The sequence below is a fragment of the Orcinus orca genome, chromosome 20 (assembly GCF_937001465.1).
Source record: "Orcinus orca chromosome 20, mOrcOrc1.1, whole genome shotgun sequence".
Lineage (NCBI taxonomy): Eukaryota > Metazoa > Chordata > Mammalia > Artiodactyla > Delphinidae > Orcinus > Orcinus orca.
In genome coordinates, this window is record NC_064578.1 from 17,679,031 (window position 1) to 17,702,832 (window position 23,802).

General features: G+C 39.9%; 1 protein-coding gene across 1 annotated transcript in view; it reads right to left on the reverse strand.

Moving 5' to 3' along the window:
• The window catches only part of TANGO6 (transport and golgi organization 6 homolog), a 177,481-nt gene that overhangs the window by 39,983 nt on the left and 113,696 nt on the right, over positions 1-23,802 (reverse strand). Inside the window, exon 16 of the mRNA XM_033434253.2 lies at positions 1,674-1,825. Within this exon, the coding sequence (XP_033290144.1) occupies positions 1,674-1,825 (152 nt within the window). The remainder of the gene's footprint in view (positions 1-1,673; positions 1,826-23,802) is intronic.

A 23,802-nucleotide genomic window follows, 5' to 3' on the forward strand; every position in this document is an offset into this window, starting at 1 on the left:
AAGTTGGTAGTAATCATTGTTTCTAAGTTATTAAAAACAGATACAGAAAGTTGGGCATAGGGCTGTGTCCCTCGAGTGAGAGTTAAAGGAGAGGAGGACTTCCCTCGTGGCACAGTAGTTAAGAATCCGCCTGCCAGTGCAGGGGACACGGGTTTGAGCCCTGGTCCAGGAAGATCCCACATGCCGCGGAGCAACTAAGCTCGAGTGCCATGATTACTAAGCCTGTGCTCCAGAGCCCGCAAGTCACAACTACTGAAGCCCACGCACCTAGAGCCCGTGCTCCACAACAAGAGAAGCCACCACAGTGAGAAGCCCGCGCACTGCAACGAAGAGTAGCCCCCGCCGGCCACAACTAGAGAAAGCCTGCACGCAGCAACGAAGACCCAACGCAGCCAAAAATAAATAAATAAATAAATAAATAAAATTTTTTTTTAAAAAAAAGAGGAAACAACTATGTATAACTTTCCTAAAAGTCCTAAGTTGAAATTTAACGATAAGTAGCCTTTATAATCAATTAAACTAAGCATATAAAGCTCAGGAGTCAGGAAATACCATAAATTCAAGCATATGTATACATCCATGAGCATGTTTCTCTGCTTGATGATAAGACACAATCACCAAACACTGAAGAAAATTCCTTCTCAGTAGATACTTCTTAAGATTTGATGTCCAACATGGTCAGCCCTAGGATACTGAATAATGTGAAAGAAGCCAGTATTGCAAAGTTACTAAGTTTTTGATCTTGTAAACTTATGTGCTTATATGAAAAATCTAGTCTCTCATAAATAATAAGGTAATATAAACTGTATTTTATTTATGTATTTATAATTTATAAGCCACCTTCTTCCTTAAAGATTTAAGATGGTGAAGCCCACTGAGTAAAAAGACACCTGGCAACATATTAACTAGTCTTCTTTTGCCCATCATCATCTTTAAATAGCAGAGTGTCTAGTACATAGTATGTACTTGAGACATATGTTCATATATTGATGACTAAGTAAACACAAGGGCAAAGATAAAATTTAAGAGGCTAAAGAAAGATATTCATAGAGGACAACAGTGCAATGTACCTTTCACTAAATCTTAAACTCTAAAACCAGTTTAAATCTTAAACTCTAAACACTGGAGACGTGTCCAGTGCCAACATCTTGTATGGCTATTATTTTGGCTGCTCATTTATCCTTTACCTACTACGTACCAGGCACTGGGTATAAGGCGGTGAACAAAACATGGAACTTAATTAATCTTTTCTGATAAGACCCTGTCTCCCTGAATACAAGGCACCTCCAACCAAAGAGGGCCAATTAGAGTATGTATTTGCCTGAGAGTTTTCTATAAACAGAGATGAGACTCACAGATGGCCCAGAAAACTAGGGTAAACTTCCGCTTGCACTTCCTCAAAGCTTCTTCAATTCTGTTATGTTTCCTTGGACTCTTTATAATAAATCCTCTTTTATGGCTTAAAGTAGGTTAAGATGACTTCCTGTCACTTGCAATTAAAAAATTCCTACTAAATCAACTTTCAATATACATATGAGACTAGCGAGGCTGAGGGAGGTTAAATGACTTACCGGATCTAGAAAAAGAACACAGGTCTCCTAACTCCCAGTGCTGAGCTATATCATAGGTTCAAGTAAAAACAAACTTTAGAGAAAGGAATCAACATGCAGTACCTCGTGAACCACAGAGCCCAGCATGAAGTCCAACCTCTGGCACAGTTCTCCAAGATTGGATAAGCTGCTGGCCCTGTGAGCACTATCTGGATCTCTTGCTCCCCTCAGGAAGGTGTGGATCAAAGGTTCTCGGTACTCTGAGACCATGTCCCCTGTAGAAAAAGGGAAGAAATCAAATTACTTCAAAACAAACTTTCAATTTCTTAAAGAAGGAATAACATATCACCATGGCACATTGTATGGTGTTTTTCTGTTTTTTGTGTGTTTTTTTTGTGGTACGCAGGCCTCTCACTGCTGCGGCCTCTCCCGCCACGGAGCACACGTTCCGGACGCGCAGGCCCAGAGGCCATGGCTCACGGGCCCAGCTGCTCCGCGGCATGCGGGATCCTCCCGGACCGGGGCACGAACCCGTGTCCCCTGCATCGGCAGGCGGACTCCCAACCACTGCGCCAGCAGGGAAGCCCTGTATAGTGTTTTATACTTTTCAAAGTACTTACATAACCATTAAAAATCATGCTCTGGAAGAATAATGTTAGGGAAAATATTCATGATGAATTATTTTGTGAAAAAGCAAGTAGAATCCCAATTATAATCTAAAAACCTACATGTGGAAATAAAATATTTGAAGACTTTAAAATTTATGTATATATAAAAGAGAAAAATGTACATATCATAAGTGCAGAGCTTAATAAACTTTCACAAACTCAATGCAACTGTCACAGTCACACAAACAGCAAGTATGGTCCTAGGCTAGAGCCTGGTCGTTAGCCCAGTACTCTTCCTACACTATCACCCTACCTACTCAAGCAAATTGAGTGAAAGACAATCAAGGCATTTTGGGTCTTGTCAAAGAGAGATCTATGATTCTTCACTCATTTGGCAGATCTTTACTAAGAGTCCCACTAGATGCTAAGCACTGGCTTCTGATGCTTGGGATATATGGTGAACAAAAGAAGCAAAGTCTTGCCCTCTTGGAGTTTCCATTGTAGTGTAAATTATACAGTATGTTAGAAGGTTATAAATGCCATGGCGGGGGGCAGGAGGAGGAAAGCAGCGTGGAAAAAAAAAAAGAGAAATGAAGATGGTGGCAGACTTCAGTTTTTAAAAAGATGGCCAGGGTTGGCTTCATTGAGATGGTTGAGACATTTAATCAAAGGCTAGAAGGTGAGGCTGTCGTCCATGTGGACATCTGGGGGAGGAGCACAGCAGGAAGAGGGAACAGCTAGTGTAAAAAAAAGCTTGTGGGGGAGCATGACTGTGGAGGAACATCAAGAAAGCCCAAGAGGAGGCTAGAGGGGTGATGGCAGGGGTGGGTGCTGGTGCAGAGCTTATAAGCCTTGGTAGGCCTCTGTAAGCACCTGGACTTTTTCTGAGTAAAATGAGAGGCCTTTGGAGGATTTTGAGCAAAAAGGTGCTAAAAGATGACTCTGGCTGCAGTGCTAAGAACATGCAGTAGTGTATGTGTCTGTATGTGTGTCTGGGGTGGAGCAAGGGTACAAATTAGGAAGCTACTCCAGTAAGCTGTTTGAGAGAGGATGGTGACTTGAACAGTAGAAGGGGTGAGAAAAAGATTCTGCATATATTCTGAAGATTACACCAACTTGATTTCCAGAGGACTCCAATAATGACTTCCAGGATTTTTGCTTTTGTGCCTGGAAGGATGAAGTTACTATCAACTGAGGTGGGAAAGTCTCCAAGTGAAGCAGGCCTGGAGCAGGAGATATGTTGACGAAGTAGTGGAAGATACATAGAGAGTTCAGAAGAGAAGTCTGGGTTGAAGATATACATTTTGGAATCAATGGAATGTAGATTATATTTAAAACCTTGAAACTAGATGTATAATCAAGGGAGTGAGTTTAGGCAGGGAAAGGAAGAGGACCGAGGACCAAACCTGTACCCTTCCTTCAACATTAAGTCTGGGAAGGGTCTGGGAAGGGAAGAACCAGCAAAGGAGACTGAAAAGGAATAACCAGTCACGTAGGAGAAGAATTAGCATGGTATTCTAGAAATTAAGGGAAGAAAGTGTATCAGAGAGGAAAGAATGGTCTGCATCAAATGCTGCTAATAAGTCAGGTAAAAGAAGACTAAAAATTGACCATTAGATTTAGTAACAATGAGGTCACTGTTGACCCTCACAAGAACAGTTTTGTTTTTTTTTTTAAATAAATTTGTTTATTTTTGGCTGCGTTGGGTCTTTGTTGCTGTGCATGGGCTTTCTCCAGTTGCGGCGAGCAGGGGCTACTCTTCATGGTGGTGTGTGGGCTTCTCATTGTGGTGGCTTCTCTTGTTGCAGAGCACGGGCTCTAGGCACGTGGGCTTCGGTAGTTGTGGCATGTGGGCTCAGTAGCTGTGGCTTGTGGGCTCTACAGCACAGGCTCAGTAGTTGTGGCGCACAGGCTTAGTTGCTCCACGGCATGTGGGATCTTCCCGGACCAGGGCTCGAACCTGTGTCCCCTGCATTGCCAGGTGGATTCTTAACCACTGAGTCACCAGGGAAGCCCGACAAGAACAGTTTTGATGCACTGGCAGGGGTGAGCGCATGATAGAAGTGGGTTTAAAATATAATGTGAGAAAAAGAATTGGAGACAGATCACTTAAGGAGTTTTCTGCACAGCATATCAAAGAAATGGGGTGGTAGCTGTTCAAGGAAGTGGGGCCAAGAAAGGTTTTTGCATTATTTTATTCTTAAAGAGAGGAGAAACAGCACGCCAAGGCACTCAGAATTGACTTTTTTTTTTTTTAATGGAAACAACTTCTTCCTCCACAGATGGGCTGAGAACTAAAACTGCTTTGACTTGATCTTGGCTCTGAGGCCCTAGTTCCAGAACCCAAGTATAACACTCCACTTCCAGCCTTTCTGTAGCCCTAAGGTAACATGATATCTAAATGGTGACAAAATGGTTTCTGAAGCATATGTTTAAAGTCACCAAAATGATAACTTACATAGAAAAGTCACCAACCTGCCCTGTCAGGCCCAGTTAAAATGCCTCAAATGCCACTTCCTTTGTGAAAACCTCCCTTAATATTCTCAGTCAGCCTTAAATAGTCCTCCTTGGAAGTCTCACAGTACTTTGTACTTAAATCACACTTGTTACTAATGCCTTGATTCCTAGATGTTTTCAGCCTATATCTATTTCTCCCATTAGACTATAAATTCCTTGAGGGTAAAACTTTGCTTCATCTCTGTTCCTATTGGTTCTTAGTAATCTTTGCACATACTAGGTACTCAACAAATATCAATGTTGAACTGAATTCACTCATTTATTCAATAAAATGTAATTATGCACCAGTATCATGCTAATGTTCTAGGGATACAAAAATTGATAAAACATAATCTTTACCCTTTAAGCAGCCCAAAGTTTAGGGGGTGGGTATAAACAGATAAGTACCAACAATTACAGTACTGTGCAGTTAATGCCATCACAGAGTCAAGCAGAGGTTGCTTAGCATAATTTCACTAATCTTAGTCACTTGGAAGGGGGAGGAGGAAGAAGTTTATTTTTTGTTTTCCCTCAAAGTCAGGAACACAATGTACTTTCCTTACAATACAAGAAAAAGATGAGGACTAATTTCTCTAAAATGCTCCCAGTTCCTAACACAATACACGCAGTCACAAGACTCACCTCCTGCTCAGTTAATATCAACATATATTGCAGAAATTGAATCAATGAATGACTTAGCCATAGCCTATTTTCGGAATAGAAAAGAGGGGACTTTGTGCCTACTAGTATTTCCATTTCTGAATATCAGTCCTAGTGAAGGCAGTCACATGTATACACAACAAAATCTGCATAAAGGCTTCTCTGCAGAACTGTAATAGTAAAAAATGAGAAGATATAAATTAAATATTAATTAATGTGGAAGTGGTTAAATAACCATACATATTATGGAATACTATGTGGCCATTAAAAGGAACAAGATAGAATTAACTGCAACAATATAGAAAGGTTCCCCTGGGACTTCCCTGGCGATCTAGTGGTTAATACTCTGTGCTTCTACTGCAGGGGGCATGGGTTCGATCCCTGGTCGGGGAACTAAGATCCCACCTGCCACGTGGCCAAAAAGAAGCTATTAAAGAAAATTTAATATTCCTTAAGGAAATATTTAATTTCCTTAAGACACTGTTAAGTGAAAGAAACTAATAGAACCAGTATCATTCCATTTATGTATGTAAAAATGCACACACATAACTTCTCTCAATATTAAACAAACCACACTTACAGATTTAAATATGTATATTAAATATACAAATGCATAGAAAAAAGAGAAAAAGGATTTACTACAATAGGTTAAATAACTTGTCCAAAGAGTAAATACAACCAAGATCAAACTTAGGTAGTCTGACACTTAACTCCTATGATACAATGCATTTAAGATATTTCCAACTAAGAAGAAAACATATCTTTCTACATTTTTTTTTTTGCTGTAGGCGGGCCTCCCACGGCCGTGGCCTCTCCCGTCGCGGAGCACAGGCCCCAGACGCGCAGGCCCAGTGGCCATGGCTCACAGGCCCAACCGCTCTGCGGCACGTGGGATCCTCCCGGACCGGGGCACGAATGCGCGCCCCCTACATCGGCAGGCGGACTCCCAACCACTGCGCCACCAGGGAAGCCGTCTTTCTACTATTGTTATAGTACTTTCCCTTTTTGGAGCTAGAAACGGGCTTGCTCCTTCTGCAGTGTGAGATGTGCGTCCAGAGTTAAGAGCTCTGTGTTCTAATTTTGGCCCTGCTGCCAACTAGCAGTGTGACTCAGGGCAATTCCCTTCACCTCCCTGGACCAACTGGAGATGAGTCAATTAGATGAGATGGTCTCTCTGGCCCCTTCCAGTTGGAAGTCTATGAGGTGATGAGTCACCTTTGGCTTAGCCATCAGGGGAATGAGATTCAGGAGACTTAGAAAGGAAGAAAAGGCACATATTCATGAGCACTGGAGTGGGAGGCTGCTGTGGTTAAAGGAATGAAGGTCCTTGATGGGAAGGAAGTCACTGAGAAATGAAGGAAGTCTGGAAATCCATAAGGAGGGGAAATTGCAGTTTGAAAAGGTAAGAGCAGATGACAAACTAGTTAATATTTACTAATGTAGGGATTTAAAGTTAAAAATAAGTGGTAAACTAACACAACATAGAAATTAACTATATTTCAATTAAAAATGGATTAAAAAAATAAGTGGTAAAGAAAAGACACTATGTGCCAGGTACTGTGCTAGGCACTATGGACCATAAACAAGAAAGAAAGAGTCCCTTCCCTCATGGCATTCAAAGCCTACTGGGGAAGAGGAAAAAAACTGACCAAGCAATAACAATGGAATGAGTTGTGCCCAAAATGGTGACAGAGAAAGATACTTTTATGAGTAATTTTTTGATCTGGTACCAATTTCCATTAACAACAGCTCCAGTATTCTTTTTCATCCAAACTCAAAAGCCTGGTGTTCTTTTTTGACTTCTCCCAGTTACCCTTCAGTCAATCAGTCAGTTCGTTTATTATTCTTCAATCCTCATTTACTTCCCTATGGGATTTGAGGCAACTTACAATAAAAAATATTGAAACTGAATTGAATACTTTTTAGAAGTTCTATAGTAATTGAAGAAGTACACATATCCCAAGCTAAGAATGGTTATTGCAAATGAACCCCAAATTTAGTTTAGCAATTCTGGTAGCTGAGGCAAAAAAGGAAACAGAAAATATAGTTCCCATTACTCAATAAAAGAAAGAACATAGATTCATTAGGAGACAAAAACTTCAGGAAGAATATGAAGAGGTATCTCATTCATTCAGCAAATCTTAATTGAGTGCCTACAATATTCCAAGTACGTTCTCATTACTGGAGATAATATAGCATGAACAAGAAAGCAAAGTTCCCATCTTTATGAAGCCTACTTCTAGTGGAGGAGAAAGACAATAAATACTAAATAAACTTTCCAGCAGCAATAAGAGCTATGAAGAAAGATAAGGAGCGGGGAGCAGTTAAGAGTCAGGGTGAGGGCTCAGGGAAAAGCTGTCAGAGAAGAGCTGAAGGAACAAGTCATGTGAAGACCTGGGGGAAAAGGGAAGAGCAGAATGGACAACAGAACTTTTATATTCAATGTAGAAATCATATGGCTGTTTCTTACACTGACCTACCATAAAAGTCAAGGGCATACCATTACATTAACAAAACCAAATTTTAACATTCCATTTGTATAAATTCCTGCCCTGCCAGAGCTTCATTACAACTTTCCAAATGAGCATCCATTTAACTACATGCTCCACCAACCCCACTCCCAAGCGTACCTAAGAGGAGCCAGTGGAGACTTGGATCTCAAGAGCCCTGTACTGTACCCAGTCAGCTGGTTCTGGGCCCACTTACTACCTTGTTTTCCAGGTATTGGACTGGACGAGCTGGGACACTCCCTGCATCTACTCTGCATGCATTTCTCAAAGTGCCCTGCTGTCATGTTCTCTGAAACCTGACCTCTCTTAGACCTCACATACACAGTCAAGATTTGCCACACCCTTGCTCAAACCTGGTCTTCTTCGGGGATTTACAGCTCTGCCCCCATTTCCTGGAGGCTCTGCTAGCCTCTGACTGTCCTCCTTCTCCCTAGCTCTTGTCATGCTGTGTGGCTGGTTTCTTAAGACTGTACTGGATCCTAGTCTCCAGGTTGGGGGTCAGCCCTGACCAGGTTTCTATGCAGAACAAAATGAATGCATATGATCAGAGAATACAGCTTCAAGGGCTGCAATAATAGAATTTAAAGATCCTACAAAAAGGGTTCTGAATTTGAGCTTTAGGGACCCCTACATGTCAAAATTTGTTGTGTACACCTCACTGGCATTTTCCCATTCTTCCTTGTAAACAGTACTCTAATTCTGTTCAAATATCCACCTTCCCCCCTGCCCAACCATCACTTATGTGATTCAGGCTAAGGTCTTTGTTGCTTTAAATGAATCACGGTGGACATATCCCCTTGCCTTAACTGCTTTGTGCATGTGACCCAGTCTGAACAATGAGATGTGAAGGAAAATCTGTTGGAAGACCCTAAGAAAATATTTTGCCTCTGGTTATGATAAGAATATGACACCTCAAAAAAAAAAAGAATATGACACCTAAGAGCTGCTGCAGCCAAATGAAACTATGAGGAACCAGGGGATGAGACCAATAAAGCTGAGGCTGGCAGAGTAGAAAGATGAAAAGATTTTGGATCTTGAATGATGTCATGGAGTCAAAGGATTAACCAGTTCAGAACTTTCTGTCATATGCAATGATTCATTCCTTATTGTTTAAGCCAACTGAGTTGGGAATTTCTGTTACCTGCAGCCAAAAGCATTCTGATATGACATATGAAAATTTAACGCTATAGAGTACTTCTATGTCAGTTCTATGTTTATCAATACAAAGCCAGAGAGACTTCCCTGGTGGCACAATGGTTAAGATTCTGCACTCTCAATGCAGGGGGCCTGGGTTCGATCCCTGCTCAGGGAACTAGATCCCACACGCATGCCGCAACTAAGAGTTCGCATGCCACAACTAAGGAGCCCGTGTGCTGCAACTAAGAAGCTGGCGAGCCACAACTAAGGAGCCTGCCTGCCTCAACTAAGACCCAGTGCAACCAAATAAATAAATAAATATAATAATTTAAAAATAATACAAAGCCAGAAAAGTTATATTTGCCAAGACAAACTTAAAGGGATTCAAAAGTCAATTTTATAACATATAAAAGAAAAAATTAAACCCAATAATTTTCTTTCTTCTAATTATAATTTTAATTGGGACAATAGTCTAGTATACGGCATGACTCAAAATATCAGTGTGTGTAATACATATATATACTTTGCCAAAGAGCAGAGTCATCTTTATACATCTGCCAACCTATTAAATAAAGAAAGGTGAGTAACTATTTACAGTAGGAGTTCATGTGAAGGGGTTATATGCTGAGTATATTTCGCAACTACTGACTAACTAGTTCATTATAAACTAAAAACTCAGGCTTTGGGACACCCACTGCTATTCCTTAGTTTCTGATTAAGCAACAAAATCTCAATTATATCATCCAGGAGGGGTTTTGGTTAATATATATATATTTTGGCTTTTGCCTTTTTGTGTTTTTCTTTATCCAGATGAGAAGTTTGTATTGCTTCAGTTGAAACTTATTTGAACCATAAGGTTCCAAGATTCTAATTCACCTTTTGTCAGAAAAGGTGGCATACACTTGCCCCCTGACAAGGGCAAATATTCATTACCATCCTGTTGTCTCCTTAAAAGTATCCATATTATATGGCTTTTACAAAAAATGGTATTGATTTCTGAACTCCCTCACCCCCATTTTCAGAAAGTATTCACAGTAGACTACAATATTTAGACTAAGAGATACCCATGGAACTGAAGTTGGAGAGACTACCATCTTTTCCTCAGGCGTTCAGAAACAGCTTCAGGGAAATGAACACAGTAAACCCAAGACTACTTTTAGAAACTTACTCAAGTTGATTCTAGTCAGTGGGGTTTATCCTAGTTCAGCTCTAATTGCTTTTCCTTTGTGCAATGACAATGAAAACACCTGGCTATTTGCATCTCCATATTCTTCTCAGGAAGTCAGCAATAATCAACACTTATTGAGAAGCAAACAGCAGTGTGTTCAAGGAAACAAATGAAGGATCTAGATTTGTTTGAACAAACTTGATAAAAAAACAAGTTGCTTTGGAAGGTGAAAAATCAAGTGCATAGTGAAAAGAGAGCTGGAAAAATTTTAACCTGCCTGTGACTTGTTTGTATCAATTATCGTATATATGAAAAGATTCCTTCAACAAATTAGGACTTGGAAGATTTTTTTTTAGTCAAGCTTTGCAATGGTACTTTGAAATCTACATTGATAGATTCATTTATGCCTATCAGATCCCACCTTCCGTTATAAAGGATCTGAGATGACCTGAAACAAGAGACACTTACATAGTGAAAGAGCGCTATCACAGTAAACTACTGGAGTCAGGGGACCTGCTGATTTCAAGGGCTTGACGACTCTTCTAGTTCAGTGAAATAGGTCATAAAAGTGAAATCGAGAAAAATCAAGTGAGAAAGAAAATTCCACTGTTGGCCAAATCTTTACACCATCCTTTCAAAACTCCGTAATTAATGTCTGCAGAGCCCTCTATTCCTTCTTTCCTTCTTCTCTTCCCTTCTTTCTCTCTTTCTACACCCCCTCCTTCTTTTTTTGAGACATAGAAGGGAACACTGATAAAAAATCATTCTTATCTACTCTCTTCTATCTACCAACAGGAAATAACTAAGAAATATCCTATCCTGCTGGTTAAGGTGCTGCTGGGTAAAGGCAATTATATTTTCCAAAGACTGAATGATCACTTACAGCCAGCACTCCTCTGTAATCAGAAGTTAACATACATTCTGAGTAATGTTTTAGACCAATGTTTCTTAAACACAAACATGGGCACTGAAATTGCGCAGTGCAACTTGATTATAATGTGGATCCAGGTGATTCAGAATTATCATTGAAATGAAAACACAACATTTAAAAAATTCTTTCAGCAGCCATGGCTCACGGGCCCAGCCGCTCCGCAGCACGTGGGATCTTCCCGGACTGGGGCACGAACCCGTGTCCCCTGCATCGGCAGGCAGACTCTCAACCACTGCGCCACCAGGGAAGCCCTAGAAAATTCTTTTAAAGAATTCACAGACCCCTGAATATATCAGAATTTAATCTCCAGACTCCAGCTCTTCCATCTAGCTAATTCAATAAAAACATTAAAACATTTAACATGCACTACAATGTGCAAGGGACTCTAACAGGCACTAGAGATTTAGAGGTGAAGGAAATTTTGCATATGTATGTCCAGCTGATCCAGTACAGCTGATAATTTGAAAAGACTGATAATGCTTATTTGAGCAAGGGAATGGCTTAACTAGAGATATATTTTTGAGTTTGGTGAATCTGAATTTATACGTGTGTTCAGAAAGGACAAAAGTCTTTGTTCTATGATGTAGAATGAGGTTTGCATCGTAATAATTAATCTCCAGCTGGATCACTTCTACTGCAATGCCTTCAGGACACTCTTACACTCTGTTAACTGGTTGCAAAGTCACAGTCAGCCAAAGGATAAGATAATCTTTTAGAGATTAACTTTTTTTTCCAAATGAATAATGATTCAAATAGTATGGTGCTTTCTCTACACAATAAGGGTAGTAAATAAAATGTTAAGCCGCATGGAATGATTGAAAATTTCTACATTCTTTAGCAAGAGAAAGTCTTTTTCTGTGATAGTCACAGAGGAATCAGGTCATTGATAGCACAGTCATTGTAGGGTGTGGCCTCACCAGCTCAGAAGTGCTGATGCCTACTTCACTCTCAATGCAGGCATGAAAGTAATTTACTCCACTTGAAGCAACTGACGCCTCCTAACCTACTTTTTAGCTCTTGCTACCAGGTGTCAAAAGTAGGTACTGAGACTAGCAATTAATACTCTGAAAATGAAATTAAGAAAACAATTCAATTTATAACTGAATCAATCAAAAAGAATAAATGCTTAAGAATAAATTTAACAAAAGAAGTGGAACACTTGTACTCTGAAAACTACAAAACATTGTTAAAAGAAATTAAAGAAAAACTAAATAAATGGAAAGACATCCCACATTCATGGATTGGCAATGCTGCCAAAATTGATCTATAGATTCAAAGTAATCTCTATCAAAACCTCAGTTGCCTTTTTTTTCCCCCCCAGAAGTTAGCAAGCTGATCCTAAAATTCACATGGGAATGTAAGGGATACAGAATAACCAAACAATCTTGAAAAAGAAGAACAAAGCTGGAGGACTCCCATTTCCTAATTTAAAAACTTACTACAAAGCTACAAAAATCGAGACAATCTGGTACTAGCCTAAAGACACACCTGCAGATTAATGGAATAAATTGAGAGTCTAGAAATAAACTCTCATTTTTATGGTCAATGGATTTTCAACAAGAATGCCAAGATAATTCAATCAGGAAGATAATAGTTTTTCAACAAATGGTGCTAGGACAACTGGACATCCACATGTAAAAGAGCTGAACCCCTATTTTACACCATATACAAAAGTAACTTCAAATGATCATAGATCTAAGTGTAAGAGCTAAAATTATAAAACTCTTAGAAGAAAACATAGGAGTAAATCTTTGTGACTTAGGTTAGGCAAAGGTATTTCAGGGACTTCACTGGTGGTCCAGTGGTTGACAATCTGCCTTTCAATGCAGGGGACGTGGGTTCGATCCCTGGTCAGGGAACTAAGATTCCACATACCGCGGGGCAACTAAGCCTGCGCACCACAACTACTAAGCCCCCATGCCTCAACTAGAGAGCCCGTGTGCCGCAAACTACAGAGCCCACACACTCTGGAGCCGGTGCGCCACAACTACAGAGCCCACACACTCTGGAGCCCATGCACCACAACTAGAGAGAAGCCCGCATGCTGCAACAAAAGATCCTGCATGCTGCAACGAAGATCCCACACGCTACAACGAGACCCAACACAGCCAAAAAAAACAAAAAGGCATTTCACATACAACACCAAAAGCACAAGTGGCAAAAGAAAAAATAGGTATGTTGGACTTCACCAATATTAAAAACTTTTGTGTGTCAAATGTCACCAAGAAAGTAAAAAGACAACCTATAGAATGATGGGAGAATATATTTGCAAATCATGTATTTGATAAAGGGCTTATCTTCAGAATCTATAAAGAACTCTTACAACACAATTAAAAAAGACAAATAGGTCAAATTCAAAATGGGCAAAGGATCTGAACCGTATATTTTCCAAAGAAAATATACAAACGGCACATAAGAAGATGCTCAATACCATTAATCATTATGGAAATGCAAATCAAAACCACAAGATACCACTTCATACCCATTAGGATGGCTATAATCAAAAAGACAAGAACAAGTGCTGGAGAGGAGAAGAAACTGAAACACTAATACACTGCTGGCCGAAATGTAAAACGGTGCAGCCACTTTGGAAAACAGTTTGGCAGTTTCTCAAAAAGTCAGAGTTACCATATGACCCAGCAATTCCACTCCTTCGTATATACTCAAGAGAATTTAAAACACATTCCCACATAAAAACTTGAACATGAAATGTTCAAAGCAGCATTATTCATAATAGTCAAAAAGTGAAAAGAACTCAAATGTCCACCAACTGATGGATGGATTTTAAAATGTGTTATATCCATACAATGGAATGTTACCTGGCAATAAAAAGGAATAAGGTACATGCTGCAACATAGATGAACTTTGAAAACATGTAAGTTAAAGAAGCCAGTAAAAAGAAAAATGTATGATTTCATTTGTAGGAAATATCCACAATAAGAAAATCCTTAGAGACAGAAAGATTAGTGATTGCCTGACTGGTAATGGGTACAGGGCTTATTTTGGAGTGGCGAAAATGTTTCAAAATTGATTGTGGTGATGGTTGTACAACCTTGTGAACATACAATAAATTTTTGAATTGCACACTGTAAATTGGTAAATTGTATAGTATATGAAGTATATCTCAATAAAGCTATTTTTTAAAAAAGTAAGTTTTGGGCCGGGAGGGGTTAAAGGAGGGCTACATAATCTAGTCCACGTTGAAGCTGGAAAAATAAATAACATATAAAAATCTTCACATATTAGAAGAGAAGAGGTATATGTATGTAAGCAGAATCTGATATGAAACGCACCTCTGCCTTCCAGTAGCTCAGAGACCAAAGCTTGGGGGCAGATCTCACAGACAATTCACAATGGTTGCTCCCTTCAAACATGAAGTAGGAGATCTGGATTCTTTCATGATATGCCCACTACAGGAACCAGGTCCTGCCCTTGACCACCAGTCAAGCAGAACCCAGAGCTTTCCCATTGCTTTGTGAATGGCATTGCTTCTGCCAGCTCTTTGCTTCCTTATTTGTCAGTAAAAGATGGTGCCAACACAATTTCAGTCTTTACTACTTCAGAGCTGGCAGTTTAATGGGTAACATTTTCTAAACCTTCTAAATTAATTTTCATTGCATCAGCTTTAAAAAATATTAGTATAATATAAAAGTCTCTTAAAAGAGGCAAGAAAAATATTGAAGATATAGACTCAAAGGTTCTTACATACAGTTACAGCCATTTGGCCCAATATTCCATCTCTGGGTATGCCAAACCACATCTGACAAACATTAACCCAGGGATAGTTAAGACCTCCTACCAGTATTTTAAAACTTTTGTGCTCCAGCCTTTTTATTATGTCCATCCCAATCTCTTCTGCTCTTTATTTCATTTCCTCTTAAGGACCAGACTCAAGTGGAGGTGGAGACCTGGAGTCTTTGTCTGCCTATCTTTGAATCTTAATCTTATCTTTCCAGGCTCCTGGATCTCATTTACATTGTTTGAATTGCCTCTGTAATCTAACCAGTTCAAGTAGGCTCTTCCTTTTCCAAGACAGCACTTTTTGTACTTTCAGATTTGATATTAGATATTTTGGGGAGAAAAAAGAGAGTAAAGGTATAAAAAGGTCAAATGTCACAATACACACTTCACTCACTAAAGCCATTACTGGAAAAAGGAATCCAGAGAAACTATTTCTCCTCCCTTTTATTTGGGAACCAAAGTAAATAGATCCCTGGGGATGAGTAAAGTGGTGGAGAGCCACATGCCCTCACAGAAATATTCCTGCTGACCTGGTCAATAAGGAAACAGGAGACAAAATATAGATCTGACTCTCTGCATGGACCCTTTTATGTCCTCAATAATATCTAGTAATTTTTCCTGCATTTTAGGGCCTGGAACTCTATTTCACTACTGAAAGGAATACAGTAGAAGAATTACTTGTTTTTTGTAACATTTCATGAATACAACTTATTGCCGCGACTGGACCAGAGTCAACAGAGACAATAATTTCTGTTAAGGTCAGAAGGAAATTAGATTGACATGGCAGATCCTGACAGGCAGGATTTCCTTTCCAAAAGCCATTTAGAGAATTAAATAATTTAAATGCAATTAATTTTTTATGAAATTCATCAATTTAAAAAATTCATAGGTAAATTCTGATTAACAACAATTACTTTTCAGCCTTGAATTTCCCCTGCAGCTCTGGGGAAATCATCTCTTTTCTGATTTTAGTTTCCCTTCTCCACATAGCCCTTTATGAACAGAGGAGAGATTTTAGTTAAGATAGAATATGCAGCTACAGTACAGTGGAATAAAAAAACGTTGTGTCCATTTGTAAGCCTCTTTATCTGCAAAGCACTTGTGCACCTATTACCACATAAGAATTTGAGTTTGGTGGAAAAAAATATTCTTAACTCTGTATTACAAATCAGGAGAGAGAAATTTTTAACAGGCTGATCCCAGGTCACACAGCTACTGAAAGACAGATACATTCTCTTGTCTCCCAAGCAGAGGGCTCTTTCTACTGCCATCAGGACATTTACTTGGCACTCCATGAAGATTAGCAGGAACTTCTGTTCTAAAACAGTGGACATCAATGTGGCCAGCTGATTCTCCCACACCTCTGACATTTCACAGTCCTTACAATTTTCATTCCTTCTCTGTTTAACCTCATAAGATACGAATGGAAGAGAAGCCAGGGATTTATATCTTACAAGAGGGCATAAGCAACAGGGCATAATGGGAATAAGTTCCTCTGGTCCATGAACAAACACCAAAATGGTCACTTAATTGTCTTTTTGAAGGGCTGGAATCCTATTAATTCTATCCTGAAGAGGAGAACAAAAAAATTTCCCCTCTTCTTTACCATCTTCAAAGTGGTAACACTTCTGATTTCCTAACAGGAGGAGATGACTGATAAATGGCCTTGTGAAAGCTGCTAAAGCCATATACTTGATGTACGTTAGGGCATTAGAGGGTTGAAGCCAGTCATCTGCTCTTGATGGGGCTTGCCAGGGAGGCAGGTCGCAGTAGTCACTGGGCAAGAATGCTGAGTAGTCCCTGGATAGAGTCCCCCCTGCTGGTGTCTACATGTCAGGACCCACTTTACTCCCTCAGGCTAATTGTTGATCTGCTGCTTTTGGTGTTCCGTTCATACTGTTATCCTTTTTAAGGTAATGTAACCAAGAGGTGACTCTGAGCTAGAAGTAGGTTAGCAAAGATTTCAGGGCCTCTTAGCCCTCCCTTTTCTCGTTCTAATTTCATTGTATCTCATCACACAGACCACATAGGCATTGATGATTTGGATGCAAGTTGCAGGTAGACAAACTTTGACAGGCTTAGATGTAACCAAGGGAAGATCTCAGATCTCTGTGGGACAAGTTATTAAAGAAAAACAAACTTGTTAGTAGGACTATTGTTGGTGCAAGTGACTTACCAGGTATGCTTTAAAGAGACACACAGACCTTCTTGCCTCCAAATATTTCTTCTATTAGCAATCTGTATTGCTTCATAGTCTATTTAATCATTAGAACTTTATTTCTTTAGACTAAATAGCCTCCTTACTCAAAATGCAAAACCACCCCAAGAAGGGCAGCATAATAGGAGGCTGTCATCCACACCTTAGTGAATATTAATATACCTGTTACCTCCTTTTTACAAGCTTGGAAGGAACAAGAAAGACATGAAATAATTTCTGAAATTTGATGAGTTTCTAGTCGAAGAAAGTTTTAAGTGGGAGGAGAGAAGAAAAAAAAGGTAAGCGAGGGGCACTGAAAGGAGAGGGAGAAGACCCTACTTTACACTTTGACTCGCAAAAGGATGTTTTCTTTCCATGTCTTCAAATAAGAGCGATGTGCAAATAAGAACCACAGATAAATATCTTTTGGACAAAGTAAAACAGTGTACAGGAAATGCTTTGTACCACTGGATTTTCGGCAACTCAGTGAACTAAAGTAAAGTAGAAACAAAGACAGTTTGAAACAGGATGCCAAGACTTCTATAGTTATGTATTAACTAGCTTACTCATTCCATCTCAACAGCTCATTGAACGCCAAGATTGGTTTAAACAGCATATAAACTTTCAGTTTATACAAAGTTACCCTACAAGGAAAATCTACAACAAATGACTCTACCCTAGTGTGTTACTGACACGAAAAAGAGATTACTTCTCCTGAAAAGTGTGCTTGAGACAGTAACAGACTTCAGAAACATGGTGGAATTTTCCTGAAGGGTGGAATTAACAAAATAAAGCCCAGAAATGTGATCACAAGAAAGGAAAAGTTCCAGGTTTATGGCAAGTTATTTTAAAAGATGAAAGAAGATAAAAACTAGATATTTTAAATGAAGGAGACTCTCTTTACAATTCTGTAATGATGAAAGTAGTAAAACCATTCCAGTGACTTATTTAATTCACTACATAAATGTTCAAACTCGTTAAAGCATGCCCAAGAGTTAGTTAGCCTCATAATATTGACAAACGTAAATCAGGAAGCCTGTGGCCTGAGAATATAACTTTATGTTTAAATTATTAACAGAAGATCCTTCAACTGCTATGAAATCAGTCTTTACCACATCAGGCCCAGCAAAAAGAAAATGAAGTTACAACTTCTTTTAAAGGGAACATTATATTCTAATTAGTTGGTTTACTCTCTTGCAAGCCCATAAGTCAAAGTGAATGCAAGAATCTATTACAAATCCAAGAATCTATTTTAAAACTTGTAAATAAAAGAGAAAATCAGATGTTTCACTGTCCTGTGTCCTTTCACAGACACAATAAAGGATCCAAATTATAATGCTTTAATTTACTCTAAATTGGAATTAGGGGTGTGAGATGAGAAGACAAAAGTATGAAGACACTGAAAATAAAAATAACAGCAGAGGGCTTCCCTCGTGGCGCAGTGGTTGAGAGTCCGCCTGACAATGCAGGGGACACGGGTTCGTGCCCCGGTCCGGGAAGATCCCACATGCCGCGGAGCGGCTAGGCCCGTGAGCCATGGCCGCTGAGCCTGCGCGTCCGGAGCCTGTGCTCCGCGATGGGAGAGGCCACAACTGTGAGAGGCCCGTGTACCGCAAAAAAATAAAAAATAAAAATAACAGCAGAATTAAACACTGAAACATTCAAGTATACAGTTGTCCTTCAATATCTGTGGGGGATTGGTTCCAGGACTCCCCAAGGATATAAAAATCCAGGGATGTTCAAGTTACTTAACTGGCCCTCCGTATCTGCAGGTTTGCAGATAAGTAGGGCCAAGTAGGGCCAACTGTAATTGTGTCATCTTTAAAGAATGGACTCTTTGCCAATGGCATCTTCTATCTCCTGAGCTAATGACTGCAGCTGGTGATTTCAGAAAAGAAATGCAATATCTACTCAAATCTACTTAAAGAGGTTTAATTATAAAGGGTAAAAGTTTAAAGTAGGATACAGAGTTTAAAGTAGGATACAAAGCTTGATTTGATGGGAAGAAAAACTTAAGAATGATTTGGAAAGATTAGTTACTTCCAAAGAAACTTTGTTGAAAAAGCAAGCAATGAAGGTCTGCCAAAGAAATACATATACATGCACTTGAATAATGGTTACCTTAGAATAGGGCCAGCAGACTTTTTCTGTAAAAAGCCAGACAGTAAATAAATACTTTTGGCTTCGAGGGCCAATTTCTGTTTGTCATTGTAACTACTCAATTTTGCCACTGTAGTGCAAAAATAGCCATAGACAATACATAAATAAGCATGACTGTTTCAATAAAACTTTACATGGACACTAAAATTTGCATTTCACGTCACAGAAAATTATTCTTCTTTTGCTTCCCCCTTCCACCAACCATTTTAATGTGAAAAACATTTGTAGCTCATGGGCTATACAAAAACTGGCAGCAGGTCGGATTTGGCCCAAGGGCAGTGGTTTGTCAACCCCTGTAATTCCTTAACATAAAAGCCCCATGGAATGTAAATTGGTGCAGCCACTGTGGAGAACAGTATGGAGGTTCCTTAAAAAACTAAAAATAGGACTACAGTATGATCCTGCAATCCCACTTCTGGGCATATATCCAGAGAAAACCATAACTCAAAAAGAAAAACGCAGGACTTCCCTGGTGGCGCAGTGGTTAAGACTCCGCGCTCCCAATGCAGGGGGCCCAAGATAGATCCCTGGTCAGAGAACTAGATCCCACATGCATGCTGCAACTAAGAGTCTGCATGCCACAACTAAGAAGCCCATGTGCCGCAACTAAGGAGCCAGCAAGCTGCAACGAAGAAACCCGCCTGCCTCAACTAAGACCCAGTGCAACCAAATAAATAAATATTAAAAAAAAAGAGAGATACATGCACCCCGATGCTCACAGCAGCACTATTTACAACAGCCAAGATATGGAAACAACCTAAATGTCCATTAACAGAGGAATGGATAAAGAAGATGTGGTGGGCTTCCCTGGTGGCGCAGTGGTTGAGAGTCCGCCTGCCAATGCAGGGGACATGGGTTCGTGTCCTGGTCCGGGAGGATCCCATGTGCCGCAAAGCGGCTGGACCCGTGAGCCATGGCCACTGAGCCTGCGCGTTCGGAGCCTGTGCTCCGCAACAGGAGAGGCCACAACAGTGAGAGGCCCGCGTACCGCCAAAAAAAAAAAAAAAAGACAACAAGAAAATAATAGCAACCAACATTTATTCACCCCTTACCATGAAAGATGCTGGTTCTGAACACTTTACATATATTATCTTTTAAATTTCATAACCACCCTATCAGGAAGCTACCATAATTATCCCCATTTTACAGATAAGGAACAGAGAGGCTATGTAACTTGTTCATAGCTATTAAATGTGTTAGAGTCAAGATCAAAACTTAGGAATTTATGACTCCGGGGGTCACGGTGCATACCTCTGACAGAGAAAGGTAAAATGTGTCCCAAGGTTAAATCTATACATCAATTTCCTATTTACCTGCCTAATGGCTGCCACTGTAGGTGGTCCTACCTCTCTACTTTAGTCCCTGGCAACCCCAGTACAGGAATTAATATAGTCGTAAATACATCTCTATAATGACACTCAAATATTTATATTTATAATGACACAAATATTTCATATTATGTATATTATTTCATTTGAGCCTCTCAACATTTCTATGAGAATAACTGGGTGGATTACACTTGGTGGAACTGCCAGGTGGATTATAACTCCATCTCCACTAAATGTTAAGAGGTGACAGTCTCTCATTTCTTCTTCTGAATTGTCTATAATGTCTATTTTTTCTCACCATCCTCATGGACATCCCTCTAATCAAAGTCTTCATCTCTTTATGCCTAGGAATGCCAAAACAGCCTCCTAGCTATCTCTCTGTCTCCAACCTCTCCTTTCTTCACTCATGTTTCATGCCCCTGCCAACCATACCTACACATCTGTCATCACGTGGCTTCCTTTCTTAAGAATCCATAGTGATTCCCAAACGCCCGTCACATCAAGTCCTAACTCTGCCCAGTGTTCAAGGCTCTCTGTGGTCTGCCCACCTTCTCTATCTAGCCTGACTACCCAAGGCACCCAACACAACTTGCTATAGGGAGACAGGTCAAGTCCTCCATTCGCAACACAGGCATCCCACATTTGTTCTCATGCTTTCTTTCCTATCTGGGGACATCATTTGCCTTCTTTCTCACATGTAAATCCTCATTCAATATCCATCATCATCTCGTTCCCAGATTGCCCAACAACATCGTATGAGTCTACCTGCTTCTAGTCTTGTCCCACTCTCATCCTTCACAGAGCAGCCAAAATGATTTTGCTAAAATGTAATTATGATTAATTCTTCCCTCCTTAAAATCTCTCAGTGACTTCCATTTAAAGTCAACATAAGGCTTCCCTAGTGGCGCAGTGGTTAAGAATCCGCCTGCCAATGCAGGGGACACAGGTTCAAGCCCTGGTCCGGGAGGATTCCACATGCCACAGAGCAACTAAGCCCATGTGCCACAACTACTGAGCCTGCGCTCTAGGGCCCACGAGCCACAGCTACTGAGCCTGCGTGCCACAACTACTGAAGCACACGTGCCTAGAGGCCATGCTCTGCAACAAGAGAAGCCACCGCAATGAGAAGCCCGAGCACCACAACGAAGAGTAACCCCCACTCGCCTCAACTAGAGAAAACCTGTGTGCAGCAACGAAGACCCAACACAGCGAAAATAAACAAATAAATAAATTTATTAAAAAATTAAAAAAAAATTAAGTCAACATAAATTGAAATCCCTTAACAGAGCACATATGGCTCTTTATGATCTTGGCTTCTTGAGCTAAGCCAGGCCATAGAAACCTGGCCGGAATTTGAAAAAGGATGAGAATGATGACTTCTTCTCTTGTAACTTTATTTACTCCCACAGCAGTAAACAAGCAGGACACAGATTATGAAGAAGATAAGGATTCAGGTGGGTGAATATAGTCTCCCATTGTCTCTCTTGGACCTCAAGGAAATGTGCTGAAATTCAGTATGTGAAGACTAGACTCAAAGCAGCTTGTAGCTAAGGCTGAAAGACCTGAAGTGAGATTTGAGCTATGGCCCACTGCAGGTGAGACAAAGTCTGAAGTTTGAGTCTAATTTAATTGCCTGTTAAAACAAAAATTTAACAGTTTGGAGTACCATAACAGAATCTATAGCCTTCCCAACATAATTTAATAATGTCCAGGACATAATCCAAAATTACTTGTAAAACAAAAATATAACCCATTCTCAAGGAGAAAGATACTCAAAAGAGGCCAAAACTGAATGATACAGACATTTCAATTATCAGAGATGGATTTTAAAGCAGCTATTATAACTATGTTCAATGAGGTAAAGGAAAATATAATGAATGAAAAGATAGGAAAATATTTGAAGTTTAAACAAAAAACACCACATTTCTAAGTAATCCATGGTAGAAAAAGAAATCACAAGTAAAGTTAGAAAATATTTTGAAATGAAAACACATCAAAATTTATGGAATGCCACTAAAGTAATTCTTATAGGATAATTTATTGTTTTTAATGCTTCCTTTAGCAAAGAGGAAAGGTCCAAAATCAGTGATCTAAGCTTTCACCTTGAGAAACTAGAAAAATAAACAAGTTAAACCAAAAGTTTATAGGAGGAAGTTGTTGTAGGCAACCCCTAAAATGGCATCCTACAATCCCCATCTCCTGATATTCATACCTTATGTAATTCCCTCCTGTTGAATTAGGGCTGAACCTAGTGACTTGCTTGCAAAAAACAGAATGTGGCAAAAGTAATGGGATGTCAATTCTGAGATTAGGTACAAATGACGAAGACTTTCATCTCGCTTGCCCTCTCCTGCTCTCTTGATTGCTCACTCTGGTGGAAGCTAGCTGCCATGTTGGGTTGCCCTGTGGAGTGGCCCATGTGGCAAAGTGCTGAAGGAAGCTGTGGTCAACAGTCAGCAAGGAACTGAGGCCTTCAGTCCAACAGCCTGAAAACAACTGAATCCTGACAACTATATGAGTGAGTTTGAGAACTGCTCTATTCTCAGTTGATTCTTCAGATAAGACTGCAGCCCAGCCAACACCTTGATTTCGGCCTTGTGAAAATCCTTGAGTCAGAGGCACTCAGTTAAGGCATAACTGGCACCCAGTTAAGGCATAACTGAACTCCTGAATTACAAAAACTATGAGATAAATGTTTGTTGTTTTAATCCGATAAGTTTTGAGGTAATTTGTCATGTAGCGATAGATAACTACAGCAAGAAATATTAAAGATAGGAGGGAAAACCAATGAAATGGAAAACCAAAAAACAATAAAGAAAATGAATTAAACTGAAGCTAGTTCTTTGAAAAAAATGTTAATACAATTGATAAACTTCTACTTAGATTGACCAGGTAATGAGTAGCACCGTGTAAAGAGAGAGGACTAAGGACAGAGCCTTAGGGGACTCCAAACTTTGGGGATCTGGTAGTGGGGAAGGAGCCAGTGAAGAAGACTGAGGAAGAAAAGCCATGAGGTAAGAGCCATCAGGCAAGTCTATTGCATGGGAGGCCTGGAGAGGAAGGAGTTTCAAGAAGGAGGCAATGGTCAAACATATCAAATGCTACTGGGTGGTCAGGTAGCATGAGGATGAAGAATTGATCATTGGCTTTTTCAATATTTTGGTTGATAAGGGAATGCTGGGGATAAAAGTCCCCTCGGAGTGACTTGGGAAGAAAATGGTAAAGGAGGTAATGCAGCCAGCAAGTTCAGACAACTTTTTCTAAGAGTTTAACTGTGGAAGAGACCAGAGAAACAGGGCTATAGTTTGAAGGGGGT